Source organism: Bombus bifarius, unplaced genomic scaffold, assembly GCF_011952205.1.
Source record: "Bombus bifarius isolate JDL3187 unplaced genomic scaffold, Bbif_JDL3187 scf7180000007970, whole genome shotgun sequence".
In the NCBI taxonomy this organism is placed as follows: Eukaryota; Metazoa; Arthropoda; class Insecta; order Hymenoptera; family Apidae; genus Bombus; species Bombus bifarius.
In genome coordinates this window covers 1,497,152-1,516,199 of record NW_022884356.1, presented here as the reverse complement: position 1 = coordinate 1,516,199, position 19,048 = coordinate 1,497,152, and the positions used below count along the sequence as shown (strand labels likewise).

Genomic DNA, 19,048 nt, shown 5'->3' with positions numbered 1-19,048 from the left:
AGAATAAAAATGAACAAAAAAATAGAAAGAGGAAGTCACTGACATCAAGAGAAGGTATTTCAATGATTAAAATATTTCTAATGTAAATATAGAAGAAACCATTTCAAAAGTATTTTTCTATATAAAAGATATATTTTAAATAATATGAAATTAAAACTACATACTGAATTCTTTTCCATAGCTAATATACATATTTAAATACAGCTTTTGATCAGTATCTTTATTAAATTCATTAAATTTGAATTTTTAAATAAAATTAAATCCATGTCTGATGATTTGAATGAAGGCTACTATAAATATGTAGCTTGTCGCGAAACAAACGCCTGGAAGATGTGCATCTAGGTATCTACGGTTTGTTTTATGACGGAGCGGAAGAAGAAGAGAGGTATTAAGGCAAGCGCTTCCTTTAAACAATATTTACTCTTACTTCCATATTTTTCTTTAATCTTATCTTCTTTCACTTTACAGAATGTCCCGACTATTTCAACGACCTGTTATACGTATTAGCAACCAGTGTTACTAGATAAAAATAGGTTCGGGTACTGACCTCATTTCATGATATTCGGGAACAAGGATAAAGTAGTTTTCTCCGTGCACTTTCCTGTTATCCTAGAAGTTTAAACGCATTATTAATATTGTAAGTATATATTTTTTTGTTGAAATTACTATTGTAGAATATAGTGTTTTAAATTGTTACTGAGTTATAAATGAAACCATATACAAAATATATTGTATAATAACCTGAATAACTGTGTAAACTAACGAGGATTATGTTTAGTAAATTCGGTTAAATTTTAAGATTAAGTAGAAATTTTTAAGGGAATTCACAATTATGCTCTATTTTGATAAGAAGCTGCCATAATTTATGATTTATTTCCTTGTAAATGGCCTGTTGACGGCCAATTTCAAATTTTGTAAAAAAGAGTTAACATAGTAGATATAAAATTATTAAAAAGCTGAAGATGAATAATCTTCTTTTTGCCATTATAGCAATTATTTTTTAATGTAATGAAATAAAAATTTATATATTTCTGATATTGAAAATTAAAAAGGATTTTTATATCTTCAGAATTAATAGAATAAAATAAAGAAAGATTTTTTTTTAATATTTTATTCGGCTGTGGATTCCTTTAACTCGTTACAACGTCCGTGTACTTTCCCTTTTTCTATTTCTATACATTTGACGAAAGTTTCAATTTCGGAAGCTGCTAATGAGATTTACGATTTAGAAATTTCAATTCGATGGCAATCCATCTTTGGAAATTCTTTGTATTCCATTCGGATATTATTTGTCTTCCATTTTCCATATCCTCGCAGATCCTCCCAGATTTTTGTGTAAATTGCCTGTCAGTATTATCAAATAATGCCAGGAGCGTTATAGATCGATACCTTTGACATCATCCTTACTCGTACTACTTATTTCATTTTCCTAGAAAATTATTCTGTTAAGATATCCTATATATATCTTCTTCACAAACGTAAAATTTCAATTAAAATTACTATATCTTTTTAAAACAATTTTATTTTTAATTTTCTCAAATTAATCATTTAGATTAATTTAGAACTAAAATACAATAAACTAAAATGTTTGTTAGTATTAAGTTTTTACTGACTACTTACATGAACTCTGAAACTAAAAAATATTGAAAGATCTATTACATTATATTTACTATTATAAACATTTAGCAATATTGAATTGTATTTAGTGGCAACAAAAAGTATTTGTTCAACACTGTATTTATTATAACATTTACATATTAATTAATTAAGTCCAAGCACATTAAGTTTTATATCATTTGGTAGTATTTTGATATAACTGCAAAAAACTTGGTACTATGAAAATAAAATGTGAAAATAAAACCTGATCAACATTTTTTGTGACCACTATATATACAATTTCTTCCATTTACCATACATCTAAATCCATTCTCTAGAAATTCTTTCAACGTCATCCCCATAAACATTGTATACACTTCTATTGACTATTGTCGTACCAATAAAAAAAAGTGTATATATAATTACTTATGTATGACGTTTGATTACTTATGATGGAATCGTAAGAGGCAACGATTATCCGCTAAGACGAAATAACATAATTGTAAAGGTGAACGTTCATTCATGTTTCATGGAGGAGACTTGTGTTTTATGTTTGTTTCATGTTACAATGAGCACCCATTATTAAACTACGGACTGTGATTCAGGCCGGGGTAGGCACGTGCGATGTATGCGCGGACGAGACAGCGGTGCGAGGCGCAAAGCGCAGCCGCAGTCGTCGCTCGGATCTCGATCGGGCCGGTTGCGTACTGTGTTTGTAGGTAGATTCGCGAGCTACCAACAAGCGTCGTTTAGTCCATTCCGAGCCGTGCAATCGAGATGGTCTTTTTCCTAGTTTTTCTATATGACCACGCGTAAGCATTGCTCTTCTGCGTGTGTTTGTTTTGCTCCTAACATTTATCTATCTCGCGACCGTGTAACGACATTTAAGTAACGATCGTTCGTTCGTTCGTTCTTCCTTTTAAGACTTTAAGAAAGTGAGACAGAGAGCCAACGAGATAAAAAGAGTACTATAATTCAAATCATCATGGATCGATCGTCGAAAATGATTCTACGAAAGATCATTATAGATTTCGTGTGCTTGCTTATTGGTAAGTGGATCAACGTATTCATGCGTACGTATAGATGCGCGAACGAATAGTCCGAATATTTCCGTGATTCGTAGCACGAGTGGTAAACGACTGGCTTGGAGAGATTCCTTTGTATCCGCGCCAGAAGAGTACGATGAACGATGATTACGTTATATCGGGCGGCTGTCAGATTGACAGTCGAGGCGCCGCATGCGGCCTGTTTGATCTCTCAGCGAACTAACCTTTAAATTGGCAGGTGCTTACCTCGTACGGAATTAAGAATCTATCGCAATGTAGGGTAAAGTAGGGTTATTTCAGTGAGAAAGATACTTGAGTCAAGCTAAGTAATTTAACTTGTAATTCGTGGAATTTGCTTATGAATAGTTTTTGACTGATCTATGTTTGAAAACAGACTCGTTCAACTTGCTATTAGTGGCGTAATAGACAATCAAATATGTAGATCGTATACATCGTATACATTGAGAGAGCTCGACGGCCATGGTTCTCTACGAGGACATAATTTTTACTCGTCAAAAGGAATGAAGTTTGTCCAACTAAGATCGTTAGTTGTGATTATAATTCAGCAATGTGTATTACTTTATTTCTAGAAATTAGTTTCCTATTTATTCTATTATTTCTTATATAATACCTCCTGACTTGGATAACTTCACCATTATTCGAATTATATTCATGTTTTCCATATTCTTTCACTCTGAATCTAGAGTATGTAGACGATATTTTATGTAGAGTCTAGAGTATGTAGACAAGCCTGACTATTATATACAAAGATTATATACTAAATAACTCGTATACGAAATCGTACGTTGTACGTTACTATAAACCTATAAACAATGTATTGTCATTACTAGATTACTGATGATTATAAAAATCTATATTTTTATAAATATAATTAAGAAACTAGAAGTTGGGTAAAAAATTGTTTTATCTGTTAGATGTTGTAAAGATTTCTATATAGATTACTATACGGTGCACGATCTTCAATTGTATTCACAAAAATATGAATTTGCAGAACTATCTATAATCTAGTCGTTACCCTATTAAACTTTCATCTAGTACCATTAGTACGATTATAATGTCGTGAAGAAATATATACCATTATAAATATACGAGTCGCTTTCTAGCTCAGAGTGTACGTTGTGCGTGTCTGAAGGTTATTGTTTAGGTAGGCGAGCTTCCAATGCTATATGGTACATACCAATTCGAGATTCGAGTATTCTAATGCACGAACGACGAATCGATCGTCTGCTACATTCTCCTAACGTAATTTAGGCGAACCTAAACAAACGTACAACGTGCGTTCGATGCCGCGGCATCGATAATGCTTTTTCAAGCGTTCGAACGTTTTCCGGTTTGCACTTCTTTTTCCTTTGATCCCTTAGGTATGTTTTTATTGCGTTATCTGCATGCGTACGTGTCTTCCAAACAAATTCTTTAGTTTGTTGCTGATTTCTTTAGTTCGTTGATTTTGCAATGTTGAATTGTGGAAAGGTTATGAAAAATTGTTTAGATTATCTTGGTAAACACAGGAGAATAGTAACACCCTTTAGCTCGATCGATTTAATCTGAGAAGTGGTGACACGGTTTCGTTTAACGGGTTATCTGGTACACTGCAGTTATTCGATATTCTTTCTATTTCATAAAAATTTGATATCTAAGGCAATCCAATAAACTTTTTAAACCAGAAACTTCTTCCTTATTAGACCGTCTTTGTCGCAATATATCCCATGAATATTAATGTAAAATTTAAATAAGGTTTATTAATTTATGGAAAGACAAAGTTATGAGGATTGCTCAAAATAAGAAAGAGCATTGAAACAAATTGTAAAAAATTGTAAAAGTATTCGAAATATTTCTTTGTTTCTTATCTATAATATAATATAAATATGATGAGATGTACAAAATTAGAAATCAGAATTAAAACAAAATGAAGGGTGGAAGATTTCGATTTATTTAAAATAATTTCAGGTGTTGGTCTTTTGTGATTTATATTTTGTAATTCGTGGTTGCAGAATAATATATTTATTTTGAGTTGGGCGATTTTTTCGAAGGTCTCATTTGAAATTCTGTTCTTCTCGAATCTGTCTCGGTGTCGCAATATCGCCTGTAGAATACAAAAATAAGCTGAAACTCGAGAAAAAATATCTTCAGACGTTTCTTCACTAGAAAATCTTTATTCATTCGCAATATACAATTCAATAATAAAAAGATAGAAGAAAAGTTTATCATATCGACGATTAAGTAACTTTTTCCTAGTTTATAACCTAATTTAAAGTATTTATATGCAAATTAGATTATCATGGAATACATTTGAAGGGAACTAAAGTTGGAATAGAAAGTTGATTGTCCTTTTAGATATTTATTCTTCATGTTGGTGTAATCATTTGTCAGAAACGAAATTTATTACCGAAAACCAGATTTATTGCTGTTTCTGGTTCACCCGCCATCATCTATGGTCATTCGAAGCAATGCCGCGTCGCGTCGTTGAGACCGAAGAATATTTACGACGTACAAAGAAAAGAAAGAGGCAAAACAGAAAAAGATACTGACTGTGTTAAAACGTGCGAATCCAACTTCGTAGGTGAATTGGACACGTAAGAATAAAAATATATTGTGTGTTATTCAATATTTCGATATTTTAAAGTTATGAACTCATAGTATTATACACGTACAGTCGTCCTATCTGTAAGAAAAAAAATGTAAGATTCATAAATCTGAGTTGCGATGTAAGTTTCTAAATTTTATTCTATTACCGAGTTTCTGACGTGTAAAAAGAATCGGTGATAGACAGAACAGATGATATACAAGAGCGTTATTTTTTAGATTTCGATGAAACTTTGTAGGTTAGATAGAGGAACGAAAAATACTGGACTCATGCGTACGCAGGTGTTACATATACAATAAAACTGACGAGAACTGACGATTGTCACGAATTCAAAAGGTTTTCACACGTTCTAGAATTTTTACTATGTGAATTTCTGCTATAGTTACATCTGTTTTATACCTTAGAAAGAGATAGAAGTTAATAGAATAGTATTATCTTTGACATTTTGGTATGATAAAATAGCGAAGAATTCATTCAAACGAACGAGTCAGAAAATAATTTCTTTGTTCTTAAAATTTCCTAAATCTTTACAGCATCAGATATAAAAAACTACGTATTTTCCACTTTTTATATGAAATGAATATTAATAATTACTTATGCTATTGAAGATGTGAAATTTATATTATATTGGTAACTTAACCTAATCTCCCTGGTTAGGTTAAACCACATACCTTCGTATTCATTTCTTTTTCTTCTTTTTCCGTGTCTTAGACTACGTTTGTAGCAGATGCATGTTCCATTTATTATTAAAATTAATAATTAAAATTAAATATATAGTTTCTCTTATAAGTGTATGCATTTCGATTTTCAGACGTTTCGTTCGTAAAGACGACATTACCTCAATACATAGATTCATATGTATATAGTTTAATATAAGTTGTAATAGTGTACATAATTCACTTCTGAAATTAAGTTCACGTTTTTGGAAGGCATGGTTCACAAAAGTCACGAGTAAAAGAGAAGAGACGAAGTATTATGTACCTCTCATTGGACAAAGAGAAACGCGACCGTCCACTGGCCACAGATGAAAACCAGATAATACAAAAATGAGTATTATTCATGGCGGGAAGTAGGCCGAGGGCATTTTCGTCTCGAAAGTTGCTCGCAGGTGTCTATTTGTTCCACCTTTGTTTGCGCGTTTGTCTTCCAATTCAACGCGTGAATAAGCTTGAATCGTGCAGGTTGCCTCATTTTTCTTCTTCTTCTCTCTTTCATTAAAATCTATATTTTAATGTATCGCGACCAACTGTGTTGTTAATGAATCGATATGAACGACAGCGATAGGCGAGTTACGATAGCCGCGGCAAATTTGAAATTATATTAAGAACAATAGCGGATCTCTGTTTTAATTAGATACATAATTGTTTAATTGGGTTCCCTTTGTTTAACACTGAATCTTCTAGGGTAGTTGAAAGGACCAATTTGTAATTTCTCATGACAATTTTGTTGATTTATATAAATTTCACAACATTCGTATTATCTGCATCTTTAAGATTTTTCTCAATTATCCATTTTCCACAATGACTGGAATACGTATCACTGAATCTTCTAGGGTAGTTGAAAGGACTAATTTGTAATTTCTCATGACAATTTTGTTGATTTATATAAGTTTTACAACATTCGTATTATCTGCATCTTTAAGATTTTTCTCAATTATCCATTTTCCACAATGACTGGAATACGTATAACTCAGTGATTGAAATATTTATTGGATACTATATAGTAATAGTTTATTGGATATTGTAATAACATAATATATTCTGTAGTGTGTAGGCTGTTATTATATTATTAAATATATTGGAGTATATGCTCTGGGAGGTAGGATGTTGATTTAAGATAGCAGTGTGTTTTAAAATTAAAATAATTGGTACGCGTGTAATGTATGTATAACGATGGAAATAGGCGGAGGCAGTATGTGATTATGTATTTATGTTGTTGCTTGTGACGAGGGAGGAAGGTAGTCGATAGATGAAAATGAAAAGAGTATTTTCTTAAATCCATTATGGAAGAAGTTACCGGGCCAATAAGTTAGTAATATATTAAAGAAAATGAGAGTTAAAAAGTATACGCATATATAATACACGTTCTACATACACGTTAGCTCATAACGATATGTTAACAATTTCATAAATTTTCAATAAATTTTCAGTGACACGTTGATATTGCTTCGATGAAAGTAATTTAAAATAAAAGCCAGTCTCAACGGATTGTTCATTGTTCTTCGAAAAGAACTGTAAGTAGAACAAGAATTAGCATGGTCTAATAGTAGCGTATGGTCTTTGATGACTTTGTAAATAAATGATGTCGATGTGCGAACTGTCTGGCTGATGTCTGAATAAATATCGTGTTATGATCGATGTGGGTCGATAAATACACGTCTAAAAAAATTTCATATTCTTGCCTCGCTAGAATATAAAATCTAGATGTAATAAAATCGAATGAAAATCAAAATTAGAATGTAAATATAGAGAGGAAGTTTAAAGGGAAAGACATTATCAATTTAATTAATTTCAAAATTTACAACTTTGAACTTGAGAAATATCAAAATATAAAAATCATAAATCAAACTATACGAGTATATTAAAGAATATAACAATTAAAGTTAACAGATTCGAAAGGATGCTTTTCCTTTTAACACCTAGCCGGTATTCTTTGACGCGCTGTTCACTTTTTGCTGGGTATTATACTCGATCCTTCGAAGTATAACTGGTGGCCACCGAGCGGAGCGTGTCTTTTACGATTCTCTCTAATAACTGAACCCTTTCAAACTTCGTTAAGCGGCACAAACAGGTCCGGCTCAGTGTGTAGGGCATTAGCGGCAATTTTGTCGGAACCTGTGTGTCACTAGGCCTCCCTGTAATACATGGTAGATCGATGCCATTCAACGAGCCGCAAGTGTAGATTAGCCGCTCAAAATCGCCTTGATTCAATGACTGAATGGAAGGTCAGTAGCTCTCTCGATAGTCTTGTTGCTTCGTTTCGTTAGTCGGTGTTAAATACTTCCCACGAATGTCCCTCTCGCGTACAGGGTGGTCTTTCTATATATTAGCTGATATACATATATCAGCCGTATCTCTTTATTACCCCGTTTCTTTATCTTTTCTCCTCTTCTTCTACGATAAAGACGAGAAGGGAAATTTTGCGTTTAAAGTGTTTAAAGTTTAATTATTATCGGTGATTTTGCAAATTAACGTATCACATATATTTTATCAACCCCTACTGGAATGTATCTTTGGGCTGGAAGAAAATATTTTCGTTTCTTCGTTGTTAAGAATAAAAATATTTTTAGAATTTTTTTTTTAATTCGATTAAAATTAATATCAGTTAATGGTTGTTCGAGGACTTTTTAAAGTACGATGTTCGGTCGTAAACAGGATTAATATTGTCTTTTTCTCTGTAATTTTTACCTATGGATACGGTAGGATATAAAATTTGCAATTTTTTAAGTAAAAGATTGAATAGAGATATTTTGTTCTTTTCCCCCTCAAGTGTATTTTGGTAGATTGATTTACATGAATACAAGAAAGAAGTGTAGATAAATGTTTATTCGACGGATGCATCTACGATCGATTGATGTCTAATTTTACTACGAAACATCAGTCGTGTGTTTATACTCGAATGAACGTGAAGTTCCGAAGGTGTAACATTAATAAACTTCTACACGTACCATACTTGACTGCACAGCTATGTTGTTTTACAAATTGAACATTCATAAATTACCGATAACTACCGATCAAAATAACGATATATCGTGTTATTTGTTTGATGAGATTGCAAGAAGACTATTCATCATAAACTTTTGCTAAGCAGTGAAATTAAATGCAGCAATCAGATTTTTGTCTTATTTATTTATTTTTGTCTTATCATTACGATGTTTTAATAATAATGCAATAATATAATGGTAAGATACAATGACGCAATGCCCAGCAAAATTACGATCAAGCTATCTAATTTCTGTTTATTTCTTCTAAACAAAAAGTTGCTGCTTCTCTTCATAAAAGATAAAATCCGATTAAACAATTAAGATTTTTTTTTAAGAAAAAAATTAGTAGCTATTCGGATAAAGGAAATAGAAATTAGACGATGCAACACTAATACGCGATGATAAAATTTATATAGAACCTTATACGCGATATACAGGGTGGTTGGTAACTGGTGGTACAAGCGGAAAGGGGGTGATTCTACGCGAAAAAAGAAGTCGAAAATATAGAATAAAAATTTTTCGTTCGAGGCTTTGTTTTCGAGAAAATCGACTTTGAATTTTGGCTCGGTACGCCTGCACTTTATCGCGTCTCGTTATAACGGATCTCACTGTAGATCGTTGACTCGATGGAAAAATTAAAAAAAAAAATTTTATTCTATATTTTCGACTTCTTTTTTCGCTTGTACCACCAGTTACCAACCACCCTGTATAAAACATAATTATAATATTATACAACTTTGAAATTACATAGCCAGCGTAGAGTTAGAAAAGATTTAAAGGCAACGCACTGATATCGTAATTTCGCCTCGATTCACCATAGGCGCGATCGATTATTGCATATTAAATAATCCAATTGCGCTTTCTCGGATGATATCACTGCTACGGTAAATCTACGGTTTTTATTAGGCACCAGACACGAGCAATATCCGTGTAAACGCGTAAGCAATCGCGCGTATACCAGTACGTTTGCGGTTAGCCGGCTCTATAATTCATCCTGAAATCACTTTGCACATCGTTGACAACTGCTTTCATTATATTTTTCTCCTCACACCGTGTATACTATGTCATTCTGACGCGTCTGTGGTATTTTCTTTCATCGATCGTTGCCATTTCTTTTCTCCTCTTTAATTTTCTCCCCTCCTTCGAGAATTTCTACACTGTGAGCCTATCTGTCACAGCCGTGGATAAATGTCGAGCCGAGGAACAGGAAGATGAGTGTTGCGGCGATGTGCGCGAGTAGGAAGCGCGAGGGAATAGTATGTCCGCGAGCCATGAAATATCGAGGCGAAAAGGACACGATCCGCGACTGAGAACGCGATACCATGTGAACCTCATTGCCTCGAAACCGTTACCGCTGCCACATAACGTTGGCTCAGCTCTGGAAAGGTCGTTCGTTAAACAGTCTGACCCTGCAATATCTTTGTTTAAAACGTTTCCGTCGTTGCGTACGTACCGATAAAGTATAAACGCGTGCACGTTCTTAAGCAAAGATATTCGCGAATTTACACGTCAACCGTGTTCTCTATCTCGAGAAGTCTGAGTCATTAACTTGTCTTGTAATTATTGTTTATTATAACGATTGCCTCTCGTCTTAGTCACCGTGTTTACGTTCATTTCCTAAACTCTTATCTTGCTAATTACTTCACTCTGTGTATCGGTACCTTGCGTTCTAATAAGTTTGCTTATCTTACATCGTATTGCGAAATAGTACAGTATATTGGCTTGGCAACCAAGTGATCGCGGGTTTTGTCAATACCATCTAATGAGAAAATCCGCAATCACTTAGTTGCCAAGCCAATAGTACACTTATGGTACCAAATACAGCGTGGAGATTTTTTCTCTGTATAGTAAATACGTAAAAATCGAGAAATTATACAGGGTGGTTGGTAACTGGTGGTACAAGCGAAAAAAGAAGTCGAAAATATAGAATAAAATTTTTTTTTTTTAATTTTTCCATCGAGACAACGATCTACAGCGAGATCCGTTACAACGAGACGCGATAAAGTGCAGGCGTACCGAGCCAAAATTCAAAGTCGATTTTCTCGAAAACGAAGCCTCGAACGAAAAATGTTTATTCTATATTTTCGACTTCTTTTTTCGCGTAGAATCACCCCCTTCCCGCTTGTACCACCAGTTACCAACCACCCTGTATAGAGTTGGCGACATAGGTCAGATGATATAACAACGATACGCCACTGAGTGTACTCACGTTTATGTCGATTTAAGCCATCGCTCCAATATAATTTTTGAAATTTTCCCTTTTCGAAATTGATCCTGACGAGTGGGATAAAAATGTAGGATAAAATACTCGATCGTTGTTGCGTTCAAGTAAAAAAGAGTATCTCGTCGGAAGACAGAGAATTATGCTTATACTTTTTCTACCGCCTGTAATGTGTACGTAGGTGTACTTTATTCCGAATGAGTCCGGCCGTTTAGATGGAAATTAGTTGATGGATTTTGTTTCAGGTATTCGGATAGGGGGAATTTATTTAAATGTGAACGATGTGGGTGTTTGTATTCACAGGATGATTTAACGTTGTGGGCGTAGAGATTGATGAGGGGAGCAGGTAATAGGGAAATATAGTGAAATGTAGAGAGGAAGGTGATTCTGATAAAAGATCGAAGTCGTTGGAAAAGGTTCTGCGCTTCGAATGTTTGTCTATGGATTTGTCATTTTTAAGACGATTTGTCCGAAGAATCAGTTACAGAATTGTATTTTTCTTTTATTTCATATTTATAGTTTAATGGTAGTCTCATAGTAAAGTTTGCTTTGTTTAAAAATTTGTCTAAATCACAGACCTATTTAGATATTGTTTCACGTGATTTCTCACTCGTAGCGTTCAGACGAGGAAATTCTACTTGCGTAGCATACCCTTTCGTGGTTTTCTCTTCTTCTTCGAACTCCAGTACCAGTTTACAAAATTACTGGCGCGTATTACGTTGTACTTAAAACACACGCTCTCGAGCAAGTTTTATTATTAAACGATGATAAATAAATGGCTGCTAATCATCGGAAGCTGCTGAATTAATAAAGTTGTTTGAAGTGACGAGGTGTGTCGATGATATTATCATGACAGAGCAATTTATTTATTCTATGACGAAAATATAAAAATATTATTATACGTAATAGTACGCGTTACATTATTATTTACGTACATCAAATCGTATAACAGGTAGATAAAAATTATTTTAACTGCCGTTCGAGTTATTTATGCGTATAAAAATATAGCGAGAAGTGGATAGATAGAGAACGATATAACGAGCTACGTATCTGATAAATTGCTTGCTATTTTATTTTTGGAATTTACAGTGGAAAGTCTCTTTTGTTGCGCGTAAAGTAACATATTCCCTCTCGATGGTTCCATCATGTTCGTAGTAGCTAGCAAACTTCTACATTTCCTTTCCGCGGCTCGACTTTATGATGTAATAAAATATGTAAAAGTCATTATCATGGCAGATAGCAAACTTATTTTCGAAATGCCAGACACATTAAGTCGCGTTTCATGTTATATTCATTTACTTATATAAAATATAACAAAACAGTATAGAAGATCTCGAAGAGGATAACACTGTTGAAATCGAATAATTTTACTTTAAATAATCTCTACAATGTTAATATACTATCTATCGCATCTTTACTTATCCGATAAGAAAAATAATAAAATATTCTAACGAAACAAAGCAATGAATATAAATCTAGCCAGAACTTTCAACTAGAATCTCAAGCTTTAATATCGACAAATTTGGTATAAATTTCTGCATATACAAACATATGTGGAAATGAATTCCAAGCGATAGTCGTATGCAAATAATTGCCAAGGTAATTCTCCAAGCGACTCTACAAATATCGTCAAGAAGAATACACAACTGGCTCTTTAAACACGTCCACGCATTTCCAAAAATTTGCGCAAAAGCAACAGCGAAAGATTGTCAAACGATATCGAATGGAATTGTACATTTCTCGAAAAATTGAACTCCACTAAGCATCGCGACACACGTGATATTTCTTTTTGCAACTATACGAGATAGCCTTGTGATCAAACAACGTATCTGTTTGAGTGGAAGTTGCGGCTAGAATCGAGGTCGCTTGACGTACAGCTTCGCCATGGTGACGATCGTGGAATCGTCCGCTTGTTTATTGCCAAAAGAGCACAGAACGACCGAGAGTAAGTTTCGCGTCTCGAATACAAAGAAGAACGTGACAGAGACGCTTGTGATACGTTTTATTATCGGTACGATCGATGAAAAGGATAGGTGAATGGCAGCGTGAAGCAACGGTATAGTTAAATGGTTGGGATGCTTAGTCATCCGGTGTGCAGAAATTCGCGTCGATGACGACTGCTCGAGGTATACCTATGCTTTCAAATAGATGTCAAGGCGGATCTAAATCTGTTTTGCTTAGACTGTACGTGATATGCCCGTCCCGTTCGTAATCGCGAATAATACGCACGTATTGTGTTCATTATCAGTCCTTGCATAACACGCGTTCACCAAGTGCATTCGAACCGCGAGTATTACAGCCAGGAAGATTACCGACACGGATACTGTTACTGCAAATTGTTTTCGTATTCGTATCGATTACGTTTATTGGCAGCGAGAAACGCGAGAAACATGTTGATGCTCGCGATTCTCCTTTCACATTGTATTGTTAGATGAAATAACAGAAAGCATAGTACGTTTATAGTTGGATCACGTACGTTCCGTGTCATTTAAAATGGAATAATAGCTACGTCTCGATGTCTTTAAGATTTTTATTCGTACATTCTATATATATATATATATTTATTTATGCGTGTATATATATATATTTATTTTTAACATGTAACAAATAGAAAGAAGAAGATCAATGTATTTCGTCATTATTGTTTTAATTCGTATCACCTGATAAATACGATTTACAAACAGGGATATTGCTAATATTAAAGCGTACGATTTTTAAGTAACATTCCACGTTCGATGGTTCCATTCTGCTGCATTTTTCCCCCGAGATTAATTTAACGTTGGTGGTTACGTAAATTTGACAAACGTATGGCGATTGTATATAAACTATTTGGATTCGAAGATTACGACTCTCCTTATGAGTGGGTAATATCTTCCTTATCTTCGTGTGTACTTTTTGTTAAACATATGTGACGTTATGTAAGTTGCAGGAACGTGCGTATGTTTGGGAGTAGGATATTACGCCGCTTGTAATAATATTGTGATAGTAATAGCGATATTTTTACCAGAGAACTAACGCATTTCATAAATAAATCACGCAAAAAGAGGATCTAAGCGATAACGCATAATTTCTGAATAATTCATGCGTAAATAAGGAGAGGCAAATGAACAGAATAATTTGTAGCTCGGTTTAATTTAATTCGAAACCTCTCTCTCTCTCTCTTTTTCTCGCCTTTTACATTTAGATAATCGAATGGGAGTTAAAACTCGTTATCCGCCTGCGAAGCGTTCAGACTATCTATATCAATGATTTCAATTTTTCACGAACAGCAGAACAAACAAGTTTGTACGCGCGTAACGCAGAATTAATGGAAGCGTTTATCCAGTTTTTGCTTGTTATATTTACCATAGAGCGTTAATTAAAATTCTAAATAGAGTACTTTTATCCAGAACGGATGTTACGACATCGAGTATAGTGGTTCGGATAAGCATGCAACCCAATTAGACGAACGACAGAGAACGCGCGATAATTATCGTTGATTATCATTAACGGCTGTCGAATAGTTCGAAGTTTAACTTTATTCTAACGAATTGCACATTTTTCAGTCAAATCAACTTCCTTCAACTTGCGATTAAAATAGTAACAGACGTAATAAGACGTTAAGAATATATCAACTCGTCCTAAATCAATGGTCGCCTGCCTACTCTATGTTTAGTTTCAATTTAACGCGAATTCTACGTTTAGTTCGAATTCTATTCCACGTTCGATTCCGATTCGTTTATGTTCGAGCAATATTGTCACGTACAGTTTGTAATTTAATTATACAGGGCGTCGCGCAATGACGAAATGACATCACGTAGCACATGGAACCAAATCGATCGACTGCACTTTCTATCAATTTCTAAATTACACGAGCGCGCGTCCAATATGCCATTTTCAAAAAATAAATTACTTACTCTCGCTGGTACTGTTGTGAGAAACTCCAACCTGTACAAGCTATTTATCCTTCGTGAAAATGGGCAATAACATTTTTTAGCGTGCAGCTTCATCCTCGGAAAGATGAAGCTGGAAAATTCTGCGGATAATCACCCAACTACGTCTCGGTAGACGTTGCTTCCTCGTAGGATCGATCGTTATAATAATCTTCGAGTTGGCTAATATCATTAGGTCGTTATACCGGTGCGATTATCGCTACGATATTGTAATTACAAAGTGCTTGATTTTACTTGCAATCGGAGAGTTCATCAACGGGCGCGTACAATTTATCGAAGAAGTTCCAAAGTTTCGTAAACGACAAGAAATAACAATTCGACGGAGGAGTATATTTAGCTTGAAGTTGAACAAAAAGCGGAACAAGAGTAAAATGCACGTTACAGCGTTGGAAACGGCTGGAAATGTCGGAGCGATTACCCGCCAAAATTTCACCCCTTGTCTGCTATTCAACGAGGCGATAAAACGGTGTGTGAGTTCTTGGAAAGGCAATCCGTGCGCCATGCCAATAGCTCCAAAAACACACGGTACCTCGCATATTTCTAAATATTACCGGCTGCCCCTGTGGTCAGCAATAAATTCCAGGCACAATCACCGGCGAATGATCATGAAACTTCAAGCAGTGCGTAAAATATATGCAACAGCGGTGAGCTCGAACGTAGTCCGGCTACATAAATAATGACCACGTGTGATCCCGTGCGAGTAGCTACAGTTGTTACAACCTGCTCACCGTATTGCCTCGTTTTGCTTAAAAGCGAGCCTGACAATTATCTTAATAGCTGACTCGGTCGAGCCGAGGTATTTCCAGGTAGCGAAGGCGAGGCATCTCACGATTTTCATCGAGTAAACAGCGAAGGATAACAGCGTCGGCGTTCCACCGGCTGCTACGCCGTAATTTCACCACGCCGGTTTATTCCTGATTTTTCCGCCCCTTTTTGCCTCGCCTTGCCATCTCATATTAGATAGTAGCGATAGATAGCGCGAACGATGGATCCTCGGTAGCTTATCGGCCCATGGTTATCGAAAATTATGGAAACTCGTTGCGCGGCAAACGCAATGCGCCACAGATAAGAGAACTGCTGTTCAATTTTCGAATTATCGTAGCCACGGTTGATCGTCCGCTCGCTCGTGGAATCGTTGCGGGTGAAAAAGAAAAATCGAATCGACGCAACCGGCAATCTCTGCTCGATATCTGGCTGAAATGTGACGCAACCGCGTTGGTGATCGGCGAATTATGAAAATCGACTCGTTGACTTATTATGCCTGGGTTCGGCCAGTAATCGCAACTGATAAAGTTGTACTTACGTACGTTCCGTTGAAACAGGGTGTGCCTTTTAATGTGCTGTATAATCTTTCAACGTGGCGTTTCTAAGCTCGTACAAGGTGGGAGGAGACGCCAGTTGTTAGGCGGTTTTGATTAAGCGTTTTGCAGGGATTTTTTTATCGATTACTCGTGGCAATTGCGACAGCGATGATAAGCATAGGAAAGATCGTCGAGGATATAAGTAGAGGATACGAGGTTGAGAATTTTTGCGCTAGATTTCTGGTAACAAACGTAAGCAGATTTCCGATAAGATGTACGAATCAACGAAGATAATCGAGTGATAAAGGAATTTTAAGCGGAGATCTTGTTAACCAGATTTTCCAATAGGCGAAACAATCTTCCAAAATTGTCAAACTTTGTGTCTTTGTTGAAAGAATTTTCTTGCAATATTCGGTCGTGTACTTAGTGATAGAACGCTATCCAAATATGTCAAATATGAATCACGAGTCGTAACGTAGATTACGATTCGAGTTATAACGTTGTCACGTTGTTTAAAGTTCGATAAATAAATTTTGCACCTGTTTGTTTCGACATTTCTCGTGCTTCAGCGTTAATCGAATAATAAACCATCGATCGATAGTTTAACGTTTCGTCATGTTTGCACTTCGATTAAAATGCAGACGGAGCACGTGTCAAACGTGCTGTCAGACGATTGTCAAACAAGGAAGGAGCGCACATATTTTGAATCGCGCAGTACCGTAGTTAGCGCAGGAGCGCGCACGAGCAACAAATTTAGTTATCATTACACGGATAGTCATCGCGTAATACGATGATGTCTCGTTTATGTCAAGGACGATGTATGTATCGTTATTCGCAACGAGCGCCATAAATCTCCTTTCTACTTATGCACGTACGATGACACTCGGAATTAGCAAGTTCGGTCACGTTTCTTTAAGGAAGCGTCAATTGTTGTTCTGTACGTTTATGGAAAATCTATCTAATGATAACGAGGATCCGATAGAAATCTAAAAAAATTGGCAAAAAAAGACGCAGCTTTCATTTTAGATGAAGTTTTAAGCAAATTGTTCGCGAATGACTTTCATACATACTTGGACAATGCTTTGAAATAATTCGAAACTTTCTTCTTTTTTTCAATTATTTGTAATTAGCTCAATTATTTTTATCATTAGCTTGAAATTATGTAGGTATCGCGTGTTGTATGAATCGGCAACAACAAAACTGAAATATTTTACAGCGTAACGGTATTCGCGCTGAGTTAATGCAATTGGCCTTGAACGACACAAGTGTACAAGCTTACGCGTGCGAGGACATTGCGAGAAAATATTTGATGTGTAACGCTACTGTCGTTGACACAATAAAATCGGAAATTACTATATCTTCGCAGATTTCTGTTCATTCGTGCGTCATAACGTCAAATCCTAATCTGACTCAAGCGAAACTTGAGACACGAGTACATAGAGAATCCGATGCTTCGTTGATTTAACGATCTCACCATATTTCTTCCGCTTACTGTATTAATTAAGCAATCTTTCGAGTGAGTACATAGTCGTATTCCAAGCAGTCGTGTAAGCGTTACATCATGTTGTGCTGCATACATATAAATAGCTACGCGCAGTAGCATGAGAAGTAATATGCACACATTATGTTAGATATATTATGCCGGGTTAATGTTGGAATTTTGGACGTTTGACGAACCTTCGCTCGAATTTTCCATCGTGGTTACAGTTGATATTTATTATTGGTACAAATGTGATTATTACAAGAAAGTACAAGTAATAGCGGCGATCAGATGGTCGAAATGTCGATGACAATGAATTCAGGTTCGATAACGAATCCACGGCCAACGGGACGACGAATGCGATGTGATGCACGATCTTGGGTGTGTCACTCAACGTGCAAGTAGTACTCCTCTGAATAGACTCCATAGACTCTAATCGCAGTCCAAGCGGAACTGCCCTTATATAGTCCTCTCCCCACCTCTCGGGTCAATCTTTGTTTTTAAGGAGAGCTATATAATTATTCCGTACCTGTGTTAGGTACAGGTCCCTCCCTCCCGTGACCGTGGCTACGTTCAGTGACCCGTTATGTCACTTCGAGCCCAAAAAGCCTATCGTCACAAACCTTGAGCACCCATAATCGGAACATTACAACTATTTCTTAGTTTTATTACTTAAAGTGTGGCTATAGTAAACGTCTGGACTAGGGTATTGGGGTTTTCCTCAACATTCTCAAAGGGAGGTCCCGATGTCTTTTCATATATATGAGGTGTATCGTGTTGTCTGTGATGATTGTAGCTGCTAATGTAGACGTCGCTATAATAAGCTACTGCTGATTTTCTTCTCATTTTTGTATCGTGGAAGAAAAATCGGAGACTCCGGTCGCCGGGATTCGAACCCGGGTTCCGAACGTTCGTAACCTAAGGCGCCAACCACTGCGCTACCGTTGTCCGGTAAAAGTTAGCGTCGAGTGGCGGTATTTGTTGTTGAGTGCCGTCACATATATATATACACAAACACATATTAAAAGAATTTGGGAAATAAAGAAAAAACGATGTGCTTAGTTCGTCTCGAGTTTGATTTAGATTTATCTTAACTTTGAAAGAAGTAGGGAATAAATGGACTGCGGATTTTGATGCATTTCTGATGAATCGAAAGGTGCAAAA

General features: G+C 35.6%; 1 protein-coding gene across 2 annotated transcripts in view; it reads left to right on the top strand.

Annotated features, from left to right (window-relative positions):
• The first annotated feature begins 2,246 nt into the window (after window positions 1-2,246).
• The window catches only part of LOC117213758 (putative phosphatidate phosphatase), a 59,551-nt gene continuing 42,749 nt past the window's right edge, over window positions 2,247-19,048 (top strand). The window contains exon 1 of one of the 2 annotated variants that reach the window (XM_033459389.1): window positions 2,247-2,645. In XM_033459389.1, coding sequence (XP_033315280.1) covers window positions 2,582-2,645 — 64 coding nt within the window. In that variant the 5' untranslated portion in view covers window positions 2,247-2,581. The remainder of the gene's footprint in view (window positions 2,646-19,048) is intronic. The other variant, XM_033459397.1, reaches the window with a different exon arrangement.